Genomic DNA, 15,271 nt, shown 5'->3' with positions numbered 1-15,271 from the left:
CTCCATTATGTTCTGTCTTCCTATATTCCACTCGCCCTTTCTCATTGAAAATTGCCTCCCCCCCCCCCCGTTAAACAGGACCGTGGCTCCCATAATGTGATTTATTATTTTTTTCGGTAAAAGTTCAATTGCTGATGAATTATGAATAACAATTGCTCAGTTTCTGAGACTGGAAGGATGGAATATGAATTAAACAATATAGAAATTGGCATCCCACAGATCAACAGGACTTTTTGAAATGTATTTTCTTTACAATGAGACCAATGCCGCTATGTCATTGCTGTTTCTGCTCTGCTTGTATGAGAACACTGAGAACAGAACATCTTGCACTGGCACATTTCTGTTTTGTGATGATCTCATTATCTGAGGGCAATACAGTGAGCAGAGAGTAACGGAAGACCTGAGTTCAAGCCCAACCGTTTGTCCTCCTGAGGAGCCCTTCAGCTGGGTTCCAAGCTCCAAGGGGTGCCATTCTGTGGTTGACCCATGTGCTCCCTTTGCTAATGAATCATGAAAAAAATGTTTTTCTTTTGTGGGTCCCGTACTTCTTAATAAAAGAACTGTTATTACAAAGCAGATGTAGGTACTGCAGATCTCACACTTTTTTTCCCCAGCAAGCTGCACTTGTGCACCTGCTCCAAAAAGGAAGATTTTCTCATTTTGCAGCCTGGGTTTAACCTCTTAAACCCTATACTTATTTGACAGGAGTCCCCCAGGTCTCTATACTATAGGCTCCCTCCTGTTTTCGCTCTACACTAAGTAAATATCTTTGCAGAAAATAGCGAATAAAGCCAAACACGGTCGCGTTGTGAGCTTGTAGATCTGCTATTTTCACCGAATGTTTCCCTAAGATAGGGATGCTATGGTTCAAGTGGTTAAGTTTGGGTTTAGGTTGCTTGCTGAAAGAAAGTGACATGTCTGTCATTCTGATTTTAGTATCCCGACCCTACTTTCGTCTGACCCGACCAAGGCTCCACCTTTTCTTTTTGTTTTTCCATTTTTTTGAATTTTTATTTTGCTTGAAATGTTCTTGTTTCTACAGCAGAACAGGAAAACAAACCTACATGAAAAAGAAAAGACTAGCACATTACATACATACAAACCAAGCATACAAATACAAACATATAAGAGGAGAAATCTGTCTCTCTACTTGGTCAAAGTCCATTCAAGGAAGGCTCCACCTTTTCAATGAGCTCTGACTAACGACAGCAGCAGTTGTCCAGTGCATGAAAAAGTCTGCCATGTATTAGGAAACAATAAATGTAATTTACCTGTCAGGGTAATGGGGCTTTCTAGTCTAATCGCACATAGATCACGTAGCCTATCACTAATGCATATGGCGTTCTGCTACATACAACTGTTTTATTTGTATAGTGGTCTCCAGACAGATGCTTGAGTGGATCTGTCAACTAGACAACTATCTGACTGTTTATTTTCTTTAAAAAAACAAACAAAAGCAATAAAGGTAGGGCAAGTGATATTTTTTATTAAAACAAAACTTTTTGTGGAAAAGGTTAAACCTCTATATATTCTGTAATAATTGATAATGGTAAATGATTTATCTAGTGCTTGTACAGTAACAAGGTTCTCCATCTCTACAGCTCTTTAATAAAAGAAAATACCTCATCAGGTGGGTTGCCAATTTCATCCAATCCTGAGAGAGAACCCATTTATCAGCTTAAATGTTATAGTGTTCCAGTTCCAATTGTATCTACTCACTTCTGTGTGTCCTCACTTACAATTTCACTTGTTTAATCTGTATCATATGAGTTCTCTCTCCTGATAGGATAAAATTGGTATCCCGAGCTGAAATGCATTTCCTGTTTACTAAAGAGGTGGAGAGACATGGAGACCCCTGTTATTAAACAAACACTCTATATACTATAGCAAAAGTTCAGATTCAGAATAAAGCTATTTAACACTTCTCAAAGAAATATAAATATATCACTTACTGCACCTTTAATCCACGTTTTTAGGAACGCATAATGCATCTCAAATTCGTCTAATTGAAGAAACAGAGAGCACCTGGTGGATTTCTCTGTTTTTTAACAATTAATTATTTCAATTCAATAATGTAATGATTCAATGATTAAATGTTACATTCAACACTCGTTCTGGTTTACAAATTAGGGTGACATTTGCAGAGCTCAAGGTGCAGCCACCACAATAACTAGGCTGTAATAAATTGATGCGACTGCTTGCATTTATACATTTCTACTTCCATGTGCCCTGACAGCCCTGTCATCAGTGGTGTAAAGTAACTAAGTACATTTACTCAAGTACTGTACTTCAAGTAAAATTTTGAGGTATTTATTTTTTTGATTATTATTACAAAACATACCACCATTTGAAAATAGCCAATCTACAAGCTCAGGCATATTGTGGGCTTGTAGATCTGCTATTTTCAAAATATTTTTTTATAAATTTGAAAACTTGTGAAAGGGTACATTCTGCATAATGGGTAATTTATACTTTTGGTACTTTAAGTACATTTTGATACCAATACTTTTGTACTTTTTTACTCAAGTAATTTATTAATGCCAGACTTTGACTTGTAACAGAGTATTTCTACCTTGCAGTAAAAAAATAACTTTTTCCACCACTGCCCTGTCATTAATCCCATTCAGGCTGAACGTGCCATAATGTCGAATAGCTTTTGCATTATCAGTTGCATCATGGCCAAAGATGGAAACGTGGAAACGAACACGAGAGAGAGAAGGAGAACGAGGACGGAGCTTCACCATGTGGGAGCTGAGGCGGTTGCTGCCTGCAAAGAGCACCAGACAGACGGCTGCTGTGTGACTGACTGTCTGACTCTGTACCACACCAAGCATTCAGGAGACACGGATGTTGAAAGAAGCGGGAGGGACGGTGTTGCCATGTCGGCTTATTATAACTTTGGGCTTATTTTTCTGTAAAGTTGCTTGTAAAAAATTGGTAGTTGCGGGTTGCGTTTTTTTGGGCTGGTTTCTAACGTGTACTTGCTTAATAGGCTTTCGTCCAAAAAAAGAAAATCTTATTTTTTTAAAAAACATTGGTTCTCAAATATTTTCATAAATGTTTTGTGCCAGTGATTATTTGTGTTGTTAGAATGTTTAAAAAAAAAAAGAAAACATTTTGTTTCAAGAGTTTTTGAATAGCTTGCAGATCTGCTATTTTCAAACAGCCGATAGCCGTTTAAAGTGCTCATGTGGCCCAGTTTCTTCTTTTAGGCTTGTTTTCCCTGGTCCTGGCTGCTTATTTCTCTCGCAAAAATAATATGGCAACGCTGGTTAGGGAGCGCGCAACTTGCGCGCGCCCCACCGTGCACGTGCCCGATGTCGCGGGCGCGCACGGGGGGCTGAGCTCTGCTCTCTGTGCTCTCTGACCCCAGTGGCAGCACCGTCTCACTGCACTCCGGCTCCCCGCTCTGTCAGATCGAAGCTGTCCTCTCTCTCTCTTCCCCTTTCTCTCTCTACCTCTCTCTATCGCCCTCTCCTCTCCGACTGTGTGTGTGTGTGTGTGTGTCTGGTTTCCACATGAAGCCAGCCGAGGAGGTCCCCTAGGGTCGAAGGTTCTGCCCTACCCGCCCAGACTGCTGCCTGCTGCAACCCCCCGACGGAACGGCCGCTGGAAAAAAAATCTGCATTTCTACTGCATGGGATCTGCGTTTTTTGACAGCATAGACAGAGGGCGACCCCGAGACACTGACTTATCGGCCAAAAAAAGAAACCAAGGTAGATATTTCACCTTTCGCTTTGCTTTGAAAAATCCTAGTACGCATGGAAGGGAGAGAGAGGAGGAGAAGCAGGAGGAGGAGGAGGGGGGTGTACACCATGACACAAAGCCGTAGGTTCAGAGGTGCCTTGTCATTTACGAGGAAGAGAGCAAGAGGTTCTCTGACATACTGACCGCCCTTTGCTTGATTTTATGGCATCGGCGACCCGGGGATCGGATCTCAGAGAGTTCAGGGTTTCTCCTCAGACCTTTTTGTACATGATTGAAAACAGCAGTGTTTGTTATAGCAAAGCGGCATGCATACATACATACATACATACAGCCCCGGATCCGTGTAATGAAGGGTCAATTACTCTCTCTCTCTCCCCCTCTGGTCGTCTGCTTTTCCCCCCGAGTCGTGCATGTATTAGTGAAGTTACGGTGTGTGTGTGTGTGTGTGTGTGTGTGTGTGTGTGTGTGTGTGTGTGTGTGTGTGTGTATATATGTGTGCGTGGTGGTGGTGCTCTCTGTTCAATGAAAGAGGCTACAATGTGTGCAGCGCAACAAAAAAAAAAGAGAAGCTCTATGCGAAGCTAAAGCGTGCATAATGAAATGCATGGCCAGGGCAGGTTTTCTAGCAGGCTAAAGCTACAGCTAGTTGCTGCTACTATGTGCCACAAGGTAAAGCGCGCAGTCGCATGCAGACAGACCCCACACACACACATACACTGCTTAGGGGAAGAAAAAAAAATCATAATTTCGTAAATTCGTTTTATAGTTTGGGGGCCCTCTGTTTTTATTCAAAGGATGTTTATAGAACAATGTCCAAAGTGCACGAGACGAGTTGACGTTTACAGTGACCCGGCACAAATGAAAGTGCACACGGAATTTGGTAAAGGCCTATCTTTTTTGTTTTATTAAGAAAAAATGTATCTTGAGGCCCAACTTTCACACACAGTAGTATACAGAACTGTGATTGCGGCCAATAGGTTTAAATGCAGCTGCAACAGAGCTCCACTCTACTTCGATACATTGTTGCAGCCTATTGAACGAACGCCAGGCACTCATATTAATCATGTTCTTGAACTCCCAGAGCCGCTGCTGTGATTTCTGCAGAAATGACGGGACTTATTTAGTTGTTTTTTTTTGTCGTTGTGTCAGTGACAGCGTTGTGGAGGTGTAGTATATAAAGACTGCAGGCTGCAGGTGGAGTGTCAAAGACAAGAGGGGTAATTCACCATCAATCAGGAAGGTCAGACAGCAGGAAGATAACGAGTCTAGGGAGATACACACTATACACACACCACAACCCCGGTGTATGGAGCTTTAAAAGGATATAGAATACGACACTCGTCAGGTAGTAGTTTTGTTCTCTTTTCTGTGCACAGTTTTGTCAATGCATCTTTATGAAATAGGTCGCATTAGTCTTGTCTGCACTCTGCAGAGATACTGGACCATATCCAGGGGAGGTTAATTGATTAATGTGATTTTTGAATGAGGGTTGGCCTGTTTGAGGAAATAAAACAAATTGGAATGTTGCTATTTTGTGGTGGTAATTGTTAGTTTAAAGATCGAAATCGATCACTTTTGTACAAGGTGTAAAGGATATCTACATTTACTGGAGTGGATAGGTAATTATTGAGCTACAATGTCAGACTCAATTTGAATGTATTTATTTTATTGCATACTCTCCATACACTATAATTCTTTACAATTTCAGGAGACTAAACCCTGAAAGGACATGCTTGCAATACAATAATTTTTACGTCATGACATTTGATCATCTTGATGTCAAAGTTTATTAATAGCAATGCCACACCTAAAAATGAATATGCACTGCAGACCTTTTAGTCAAGTGCTTTTGAAGGTGTCAAGTTATAACTCAACAATTTAAAAGTTTCACTATGTGTGAACCTCATCAACATACACATTTAAAGCTAAATTTATAATTATTACATATAAATGGATGCTTTTTTATTGTGCAAGATTATCTGAGTGTTTCTGAATTAACATACTGTTAAGAGTAATAGATTATTGAACTTTTTGCTGTTTGTGTAAATCAAATAGAAATAACATCAAATAGCTTTTTCTAAAATAAATAACTTAATATACTAATGAATCATGTTATAAAACTGTAATTAGATCACATTTGTGATTTTGGTTAAATAATTCAAAATAAATGCATGAATCAGCCTAAACAAATCTCAGTGTTACTGTTGCATTCCTTGTACCTGTATCTCTTTGCTCTAGATTATATCACTGTCATTTTGCTTGAATTACAAATATTATTTAAAGAATAAATAAGGATTCATTCATGAAAACTGAGGCAAAAAAAACAGCTTCATGTAAAAACCCTCTTTTTATATATCTGTTTAAAACAGAAGTTGAATGCATGTTTCCTTTTTCCTTTCAGATTGCGGTGTGTGTGTGTGTGAGTGCGGGTTGTGGCGCTGGTTTGGCCCTTTGGGTCATCGCTGTCTTGAGATTCAACCACCCCCCACCGCTTGGTTCTACGGGGCGGTTCTGAAGGATGAACGCGACACGGTTCGCTACTGAATCCTGGTGAAAGGGAAATCTCATGTCCAAACGGCGGGAGCATGGCTCATGGCAAAGTGACCATCACGGTGGACGAGTACAGCTCCAACCCCACGCAGGCATTCACGCACTACAACATCAACCAGAGCCGCTTCCAACCTCCTCACGTCCACATGTAAGTTTATTTGACATATGCATGAATATGCACCGCGTGACGACACACACACACACACACACACACACACACACACACACACACACACACACACACACACACACACACACACACACACACACACACACACACACACACACACACACACACACACACTCAGAAACAAGACTGGCGTAGTCATACACATTTCTGAACAGGTACACACACACACACACACACACACACACACACACACACACACACACACACACACACACACACACACACACACACACACACACACACACACACACACACACACAGAAACAGACTCACGTAGTCATACACATTTCTGAACAGGTAAAAACACACACACACACACACACACACACACACACACACACACACACACACACACAGACTTTCATAGTCATACACATTTCGGCACAAGCACACACACACACACACACACACACGCACACGCACACGCACACGCACACGCACACGCACACACACACACACACACACACACACACACACACAAACTCCTCTCTTTCTGCTATCAAACCACACATGCACACACTCAGAAACAGACTTGCATACATAGTCATGCACATTTCTGTATATGCACGCACACATGCACGCACACACACACACACATACTGTATATATATAGATAAGCCAGAGCCACTTCCATGCATATACCTAACCAAACATTGCCTCTTTCCTTGTTTGTTACACACTGGGCCACCAGCCTGCGATTCTCATTGGTTGTGCCATGTTGTCAGTGCAGTGCATGAGCATTCTGTCTGCATCAGGCTGCTTTCTTCATTTATTCATCAGCCTCAGTTATTTAGCATTGCTCTTGTCTGATGTGGTTATGCTCTGCCTTTCATTAGTGGGCCCGAGAGGGTGACCGGAGAGGGTCAGCGGTCACCAGAACTCGGCTCATTTTATTTGCGACCGATATATCAACACGTACTGATGCACGTGCAGAATTGGAATCCGATTTAGAACCATGTACAGACCCCTGAGTCACCAGATTCTACCTTTATGCTCCTACAGTATATCCTAACTTATTTTTTGTATTTTCGTAGTTGGCCCTGTTTTTCATATTTTTCTCTTTATGCTAAATGATGTCCTTGTGAGGTATTACTTGGCAAGCCATATGCCTTCTGTGTAAGCTTATATGGTTTATAAATTAATTTCTTTGGCCAAGTGTGTTTGCACATAGTAGGAATTTATCTGGTCAGTTTCTCTCTACATGCAACAAATACAGCAAATCAAAATAAGGAATTCCAAATATAAATATACGTAGATCTAGTAACTAAGTACGTTTTGTTTGTATATAGTATGTGCATTAGTCATGCTTATTTATTTACACTGATGGCCATTTGAAACCTAGTGTCTCTATTCCGGGGCGAACATTCAGCTAAAATAGTAGATATACAAGCTCACAATCCGTCTCAATGTGATGCATTGTGAGATTGTAGATTGTAGAAAAATTAGGAGGCCTAGTATAGAGCCCTGGTAGACTCCGGGCAGCTAAGTATATAGGGTTTAAGTGGTTAACGTGTTGAAGGGCCTAATTTTCAGTAGCATAGGCTCTGATGCCTGACAGCGAGTCAATAAAGACAAGAAACGCCTGAAATATTATCATTGTGGAATCTAGACAGATTGCTGTCTTAGTGTCTTCTTCAAATTTAGAATTAGAATCACTTCTTTGGGCTGGTAAGTTCGCTTATGTAAGGGACTTCAGTTACTTTTTGTGCTCACAAGAATCCTAACATAGGCTACAACGGAAGAATGATAGAACATGGATAAAAAGTATAAAATGATATGGGAGTATGGTGTTGAGATGGCATTTAGGGAGCAGAGTCTCTTCTATACCATATCACCTCTCGAGAGCTGTTCTGTGTTTTGGGAAAGGTTTCTAATCGTTTTATGTTTTTGTAAGTTACTTTGCAACAACTTCCTTGGCAACAATGCCTTGTCCCTTTGAGTCATTTATGGGTTCACAAATTAAAGCTGTGAAAGTGCTTGTTGCCCGGTTGTGTTATAATGGTCCATCATGTTGTGCTGTAAACAAGGCCAAATCCTTTAATGCTTCCTTTAGTGATCCAACACGACTGGATTGAGTTCAGAAGCAATGTACACTGTAGCCCATATGAATTGTGAGCGAGCTCATATAGAATGCACTCAGAGTGACCTTGACCTTTTGCTTAATTTGAAAAACGTAAAAATCCATAGCACCGGTCCTAACCCTGCCCCCAACTCATCGATGAAGTTTGTTCCAAATTTGATTACAGTACATCAGCTTGGCAGGACGCTGATGTGAAAACTCTTGAAAATATGATGAATATTTTCCACATAATTCAGATTCTGAACAGATATTTGTTTTTTGTACAATGAACGCTTAGTGGCTCTGCTGAGCCAAGGGACGCACATAGTTATTAAGTGAACAATTATTTTAGTGAAATATGTGTCACTTTCCAAAAATATTGTAACAAACTGCACAAAACTCTTTGAGTAATTACAGCCCAGCATTACGATTATACGATACATCGGTGTTCTTCCATTTTAGTTTTGGTAATGTTTAGAAGTGAGGCCCTTGGGGAGGAGGGATGTGTTGAGGCAGTGGGGCCTCTCACTGAATATGTGTTTGGATAAATACATTAGGCTGTTTCCTGGTCCTGACAGAGCCCTCTGTGTTTGAGCCATTCATTCTTAAACTTAGAGTGGAAACCCCAGTGTAACACACACACACACACACACACACACACACACACACACACACACACACACACACACACACACACACACACACACACACACACACACACACACACACACACACACACACACACACACACACACACACACACACACACACACACACACACACTCCTCTCTCTCTCTCTGCTATCAAACCACACATGCACACACACAAGGCTCCCATCGACCCTTCCCCCCACCGCGTGTGCCTGTAGAATATGTACTCTGTTCTGGGAAAGAAAGACCTTGTTTAGATGAGTGAGAGATAATCATCCGACTTAGCCTGGCCTTCTTTCTCACTGCATCCACATCATTTACTCATAACTAAAGGTGGGTGTTTCTTTTGAACCAGAAAAAAAGAAGGAAACGCAGGAAAAGTGCATGAGGAGGGGTGTAGGGGTTGCCCGTCCCTTTGAAACGCTATCCCTGCTAATGTCCCCCCCCACCGCCCCACGTGGTGCGCCGGCGATGTCTCCCTCGGACGGAATATTTATATTTCTATGATGGAGTACAGCAGTGGCTTTTGTGTAGCACGGAAGGTATCCCTTTCTGACCCACATATACATGCACATATATACACACGCATGCAGAGGGGGGTTAGCGCACACACGCCATCAGCGGCAATTACATGCTAATGCTTTGGAACGCGACCTTGAAGTCAAAGTGAACATTCTTAGGGGCATGAGACCCCGTCTGTGTGACAGACATACGTGCACACACACGGTTCAGCTCAGTTGGTGTTTAGTTTATTTTTCTGTGACTTTGTTTTTCTTTTTCTCCCTTTTTCTTTCTGTTTTTTTTGTGTGTGTGCGGGGTGGGAAGGGGGGGGGGTGTCTCGGTCTCATGAAACGAAAAGGCTCAGCAACTTGGAACATATGCTTCGAGTTGGGACGGTTTATCGCATCGCATCCAATTTGACCCAGGAACATTGGCCAGAATGCTCGGGGAAGCTTGGCGGACGGACGGACGGACGGACAAACTTTCTGACAGACTGCCTTACTGAGAGGCTGGCGGACAGGCAGACAGAAACAAACAGACAGACAGGGAGTTGATTAAAGGACACACGACCCGGAGGTCTGGAGGTGCAGGGCTTAATGGTGGAACTTGGCTTTCCTCCAAACTCCCAAGTCTTGCTCTTCCCTCCTCTCTCCCTCTCATTACCCCTCTCACCTTTTGATTTCAGCTTCAAATGAAAAGACTGTTAATGCGTCTACCTGCAGCACATGCATTCCGGAAATTTCTCTTAACATATCTGCCCGGGATCATCGTGACAAAGACGCGACGAGTCTCCAGGGAACATCCAAAACATGTTAATTGTTAATTCCCCTCTCTCTGAACTCATTCAACAATTGTTGTAATATTCGTCTCAGTACAACTGTTTGTTGCATGATTTGCTTAAGTACAGCAACGTGTTGTTTTAATTGTATGGAAGTGGAGATTCTTGGCATAGTTGTGTCATCTTTCTCGCTGCATTCTCCATATTTGTCTTAAGTCCCATCCCCTACCAGATGCCCTGATAATTATTCCCACCCTCTGAATAATTGAAGAGACTGTAAGTGTGAATCATTTTATGACATCAGAACAGTGTTGCTGCCTCACACACAAGTGGAGAAAAGGCATTGAACAGACATGATTTATTTCCCCCACATTCATTTAAAAATGTTCCTGATTGATATTTACATTACTTTATTACACATGATCTCATAGTATAATACAACTTGTAAATGTAAGATCGTAGTCAGTGTTGAGCAATATAATACTGAGTTATCTAATATGATTGGAATATATGAGCCATTGTTTTGAAAATTACATTTTTAGATCTAGAAAATCCCTATCGTCTGTGTAACTATCTTAACTCTTTGACTGCCATGGACACGTTAACACATCGAATTCTGCTAAGGCTTTCCCTGCCAACGACGAGTTTGGACAAGTTTTTGTTTTCAGTGGTTTTCCACTAGACGGCGCTGTTACCTATGGATGATGCCTGATGACAACAGACCCGAAAATTACGTAATTTAAAATAATAATCATTTACCTCCTGTTTATTTCCTGCAGTGAAATGGCCATATCTCTGCTAGATTATTTTCCCCCTCTACTACGACAACCCTGTGCGTGTAATGAGCCGATCTCCGTGAGGACGGCAGTCAAGGATAATGTCCCATGATTTTTCAATGGGATATATATCGGACATATATGGGAATGTCACCATGCCCATATATGGCTATATAATGATGTCATCATCAGGGATATGTGGGCATAAAAGGGGCAAGGACTGACAGATACAGAAATCTCCATATATAGGTATAAAAGGGACATGGACTGACAGATCTCCATATATGGGCATATCAGTCAGATTGGCGGTGTGAGGGCTGCATAGTGGCCCGAACCTCTAGTGATTTATAATGTCAATTCAGTAAAGTTTCACTTGCAGAAGAATGTTATGCCTCCCAGTTTCACCTCTGCTGAACGGGCGCCCTGACCAACCTGTTGGGGTCACTGATGCAGTGATAAAATGCCCTCCCCTGCTGGCTTACGACCCTTGGCCAATGTTCTTTGGAGCACCTGGCCAAGCCAGAGGCATTGTGGAGGAATCGAACCCCATTCTCTACAGTGGTGGACAGGATCTTTGAGCTGTAAGGCAGGCTCTTCTGCACTCAACTTAACCCCAAACCCCAAATAACTATGGGTTGTGCCATGACCACATCAATAACGTCAATATGGCAAAAGAAATTCATTTCAATTGAGTGAGTCCTGTAGCCATCTAGTAAAACTTTAAGAACCAGTTTGGATCTGGTCGATGAGTTCTGCTTTTCCTGCCGAATGCATTGAAAATGTAAAGCTTTAGCGTTTTTTAGCTTATGTAAAAACAACAGGATTTCAACTGTTTTAGGAGAACACACATAAAATTATTTCAGTTTTGTTTAATTTCTAAATTATTTAAGTGCATTGTTGAATTCACTGAAGTGAATGTAAAATGTTATGAAACGGCCACTGGAAGCTCTGTTTTGAAATGTGTCACTATTCAATGCTTGAGCACTCCATGAAAATCTGTCCAGTAAATACCGTACAACCAGCCAGGGATGTGGGTGCAATGCACTGTTTTATTTTGTACTGTTTGTACATGTTTATTATATAAGTTATAGAATGTATTTTTAGTTGATGTTTTAAGACTTTCACTATACTCTTTCTATTTCCTGTATAAACGGAAAAACGTATTTTGGAAAATAAACGTTTGTTCTGTTTGAAGTCGTAACGTGGAAATTAACGAAACACTTGATCAAACAATGATCTGTAGACCAGTATGCAGTGTATTCTGTGTACTTATCTAGTCCAATTGACGACACATATCTTATCATTGGGCAGTTGATTAGAAAATAAAGATCCAAAAATAGCGTCTCATTGACTTTTGATTTGATTGATTGAATACTTTATTAGCAAGTTTGGGAAACTGGTACAGCAGTACAGTTACAAATATGCTAAAAGGATAGCACAAAAAGCACCCGGGGGGCTTGTTTCCATTGTGGTTCTTTGTACTCAATTCACCAAGACATACAATACATACAATACATTACATATTAGCAACAACACTAAAAGCAAATCTAGATATGTTTACAGAAAAAGGCGGGTGGGTGCAAGGGGCAGAGGATGACACTTCCATGGGGCTCCTTCCGTGGAGCTCGCTGAGGGAGTGCGTTGTTTGACACTCTGCGGTCAAGATAGTAGGGGATAAGATGACTAATTAAGTCCAATTATAATTTGGAGGACAGCCATGTTTTTAGGTCGGTTTTTAAAAGTGGATGGGGAATCGAGACTTTTAATGGCTGTTGGTAGGGCATTCCACGTTTTGGTGGCAGAGTGGTAGAATGAATTCTTCCCGATTCTAGGGGGAACTAGGTCAGAGGAGCTCCCTCTGGTGTCGTGCCCATGGGTGTCTCTCACTTTAGAGAGGTAGTCTGACAGATACATGGAAACTGTTCCTCTTGAGTATTTTAGAGATCAGACCCATTGCAAGTTGCTGTACTCTGTCCTCCACCTTGGGCCGTCCCAGTCTTCCACATTGAGCTGGGATTAGGTGAGTCCTGGGTTTGACCTTTAGTGGCAGTCTGTATCAGTTTGTTTCGAGAAGTATGTAGTTTTTTTTTTTTTTTTGCAAGCTTAGTCAAAATGGCACTGGGTGAGGGGAAAATCAACATGGACGTTGATTTCTATGAAGACACTCTTCATACTGATGTGTTTTGTGATGTTATATATTGTCAGAAGCAGCTTTGTTTGCATTCCTTTATGTGCTAAAACAATTACTTTGAGAGCTGTTTTCACCATACAATCGAAGTCAATGAGACGCTATTTCTGGATAATATTTCCAATCAACTGCGCAACTGAGAAATATATCTTGCCAATTGGAATAGTTCATAGTATCATGACAAGATGAGTACACAACCGAAAACCTCTACTAAAGTGTCCCATTGCTGTAACATTGGACAGTTAAGTTTTCTTTGTAAAAAATTGACCACAAATGAAAAACAGTACTTACAGTATGTTATAATTTGGCTTTGTCATAAACAATAAATATGTTTTATATTTATATATTATGTTGGAAATCTGTGTTTGGACAGATACATCTGCACCATATATGATGATGTTTGGATTTTTATGTCAGGAGTGGAAGAAGTATACCCTGGTAAACTCAGCAAAACTATTAAATACAAGGTTACTTTCTATCATCGATAGACACTAAATTTCACAGTGAACAGTAGAGAGGCTTCATGAGCATTGCAAATATCTCTGGTTTTGAATGCTAGACATTTACAATATGCATTCATAGGCCAACATTGTATCAGGTACAGTCAATAGTATTGCACATACAACTAGCAACGTTCTCCACTTGTGATGTCATCACTGTGCATTTCCTCTCTGCTACCTAGCTGCGCACATCCCTAATGTAATCTGAAGTTGTCCCTTATTAGTCCAGGGGCCAACACTGATATTTTCACAAATTGGTACCACCTAAGGTGACCGTAAAGTTTTTGTATATTTGTCTTCCTACATGTCTCTAGTTTATATTTTGGTATGATAACCCTTCCAATCTTGTAGCTTAATGGCAGTTATCACTACCTACCGGCTAATGTATCCGGTAGGAGACACAAAGTAGAATCTTTGTGTCTCCTACCGGAAATACACCCGGGCATCAAATTATTGCGACAAAAAACAAAATATATCCATGTATTCAAGGCTTCATGGGGTGTGCAATTGATAACTTCTAAGATTTTTGGTGTTTGCAAAAAGACTGCTTTCCATAAGCTTGCAAAAGTTGACCCTCCTTCGGTCTAGGGTGGTCATAGCTGAATGGGTAGAGAGTCCCCCTGGGAAACTTAAAGGAGGAGTTCACCCAAAAAAATATTTATTTTCCTTCAATTGCACACCCCATGAAGCCTTGAATACATGGATATATTTTGTTTTTTGTCGCAATAAATTGATGCCCGGGTGTATCACCGGTAGGAGACACAAAGATTCTACTTTGTGTCTCCTACCGAATACATTAGCCGGTAGGTAGTGATAACTGCCATTAAGCTACAAGATTGGAAGGGTTATCATGTAGGAAGACAAAAATACAAAAACTTTACGGTCACCTTAGGTGGTACCAAAATATGGCTTGGCCCCTGGACTATATCTGTTGCCCTACCTTTTTAGGAACACATTTTGTGCATCCTTTGTGATGGTCTGCACTGAATGTGTCGTTTCGCTCTGTGTTCAGGGAATTGGGTTCTTTGGGTGAACATAGTCGTTAGTAAGTAATTGAAATGAGGGTCCACTGTATTTTCAGTGTTCTCCTCAGGCTAGTTGAACTTTCTCTCTTTCCTTTTTTCTGTCCCTGTTTTACCTATCCTTTATCTACCTTCTCCTCCCTAGCCAGTTTTTCCTCTATCTTGCCCATCTTAGCAGCCCTCCTCTTCCTTCAATCCCCCCTCCGATCTCACCACCGTCCCTTTCCAACATGGTTTCTGTTGAAGCTTCTAGCTCCACGTGGAAACAAAAAAAAGAACCATTCCCATTTTGTGGGCTTTTGTTCCTGTGGACCGTTGCTTCCAGCTAGCCTGAATGGAGGGCTTTTGA

The 15,271-nt window shown here is 41.2% G+C and overlaps 1 protein-coding gene across 1 annotated transcript in view; it reads left to right on the top strand.

The window, feature by feature from the left end:
• Positions 1-3,378: 3,378 nt before the first annotated feature.
• The window catches only part of LOC311049090 (metallophosphoesterase MPPED2), a 78,296-nt gene continuing 66,403 nt past the window's right edge, over positions 3,379-15,271 (top strand). Inside the window, exons 1-2 of the mRNA XM_084062549.1 lie at positions 3,379-3,716; positions 6,110-6,406. Coding sequence (XP_083918675.1) covers positions 6,294-6,406 — 113 coding nt within the window. The 5' untranslated portion in view covers positions 3,379-3,716; positions 6,110-6,293. The remainder of the gene's footprint in view (positions 3,717-6,109; positions 6,407-15,271) is intronic.

The sequence above is a fragment of the Gymnoscopelus microlampas genome (genome assembly GCF_963454915.1).
Source record: "Gymnoscopelus microlampas genome assembly, chromosome: 1".
NCBI lineage: Eukaryota > Metazoa > Chordata > Actinopteri > Myctophiformes > Myctophidae > Gymnoscopelus > Gymnoscopelus microlampas.
The sequence above is the reverse complement of the archived record's forward strand: the minus strand, read 5'-3'. Positions and strand labels throughout refer to the sequence as shown.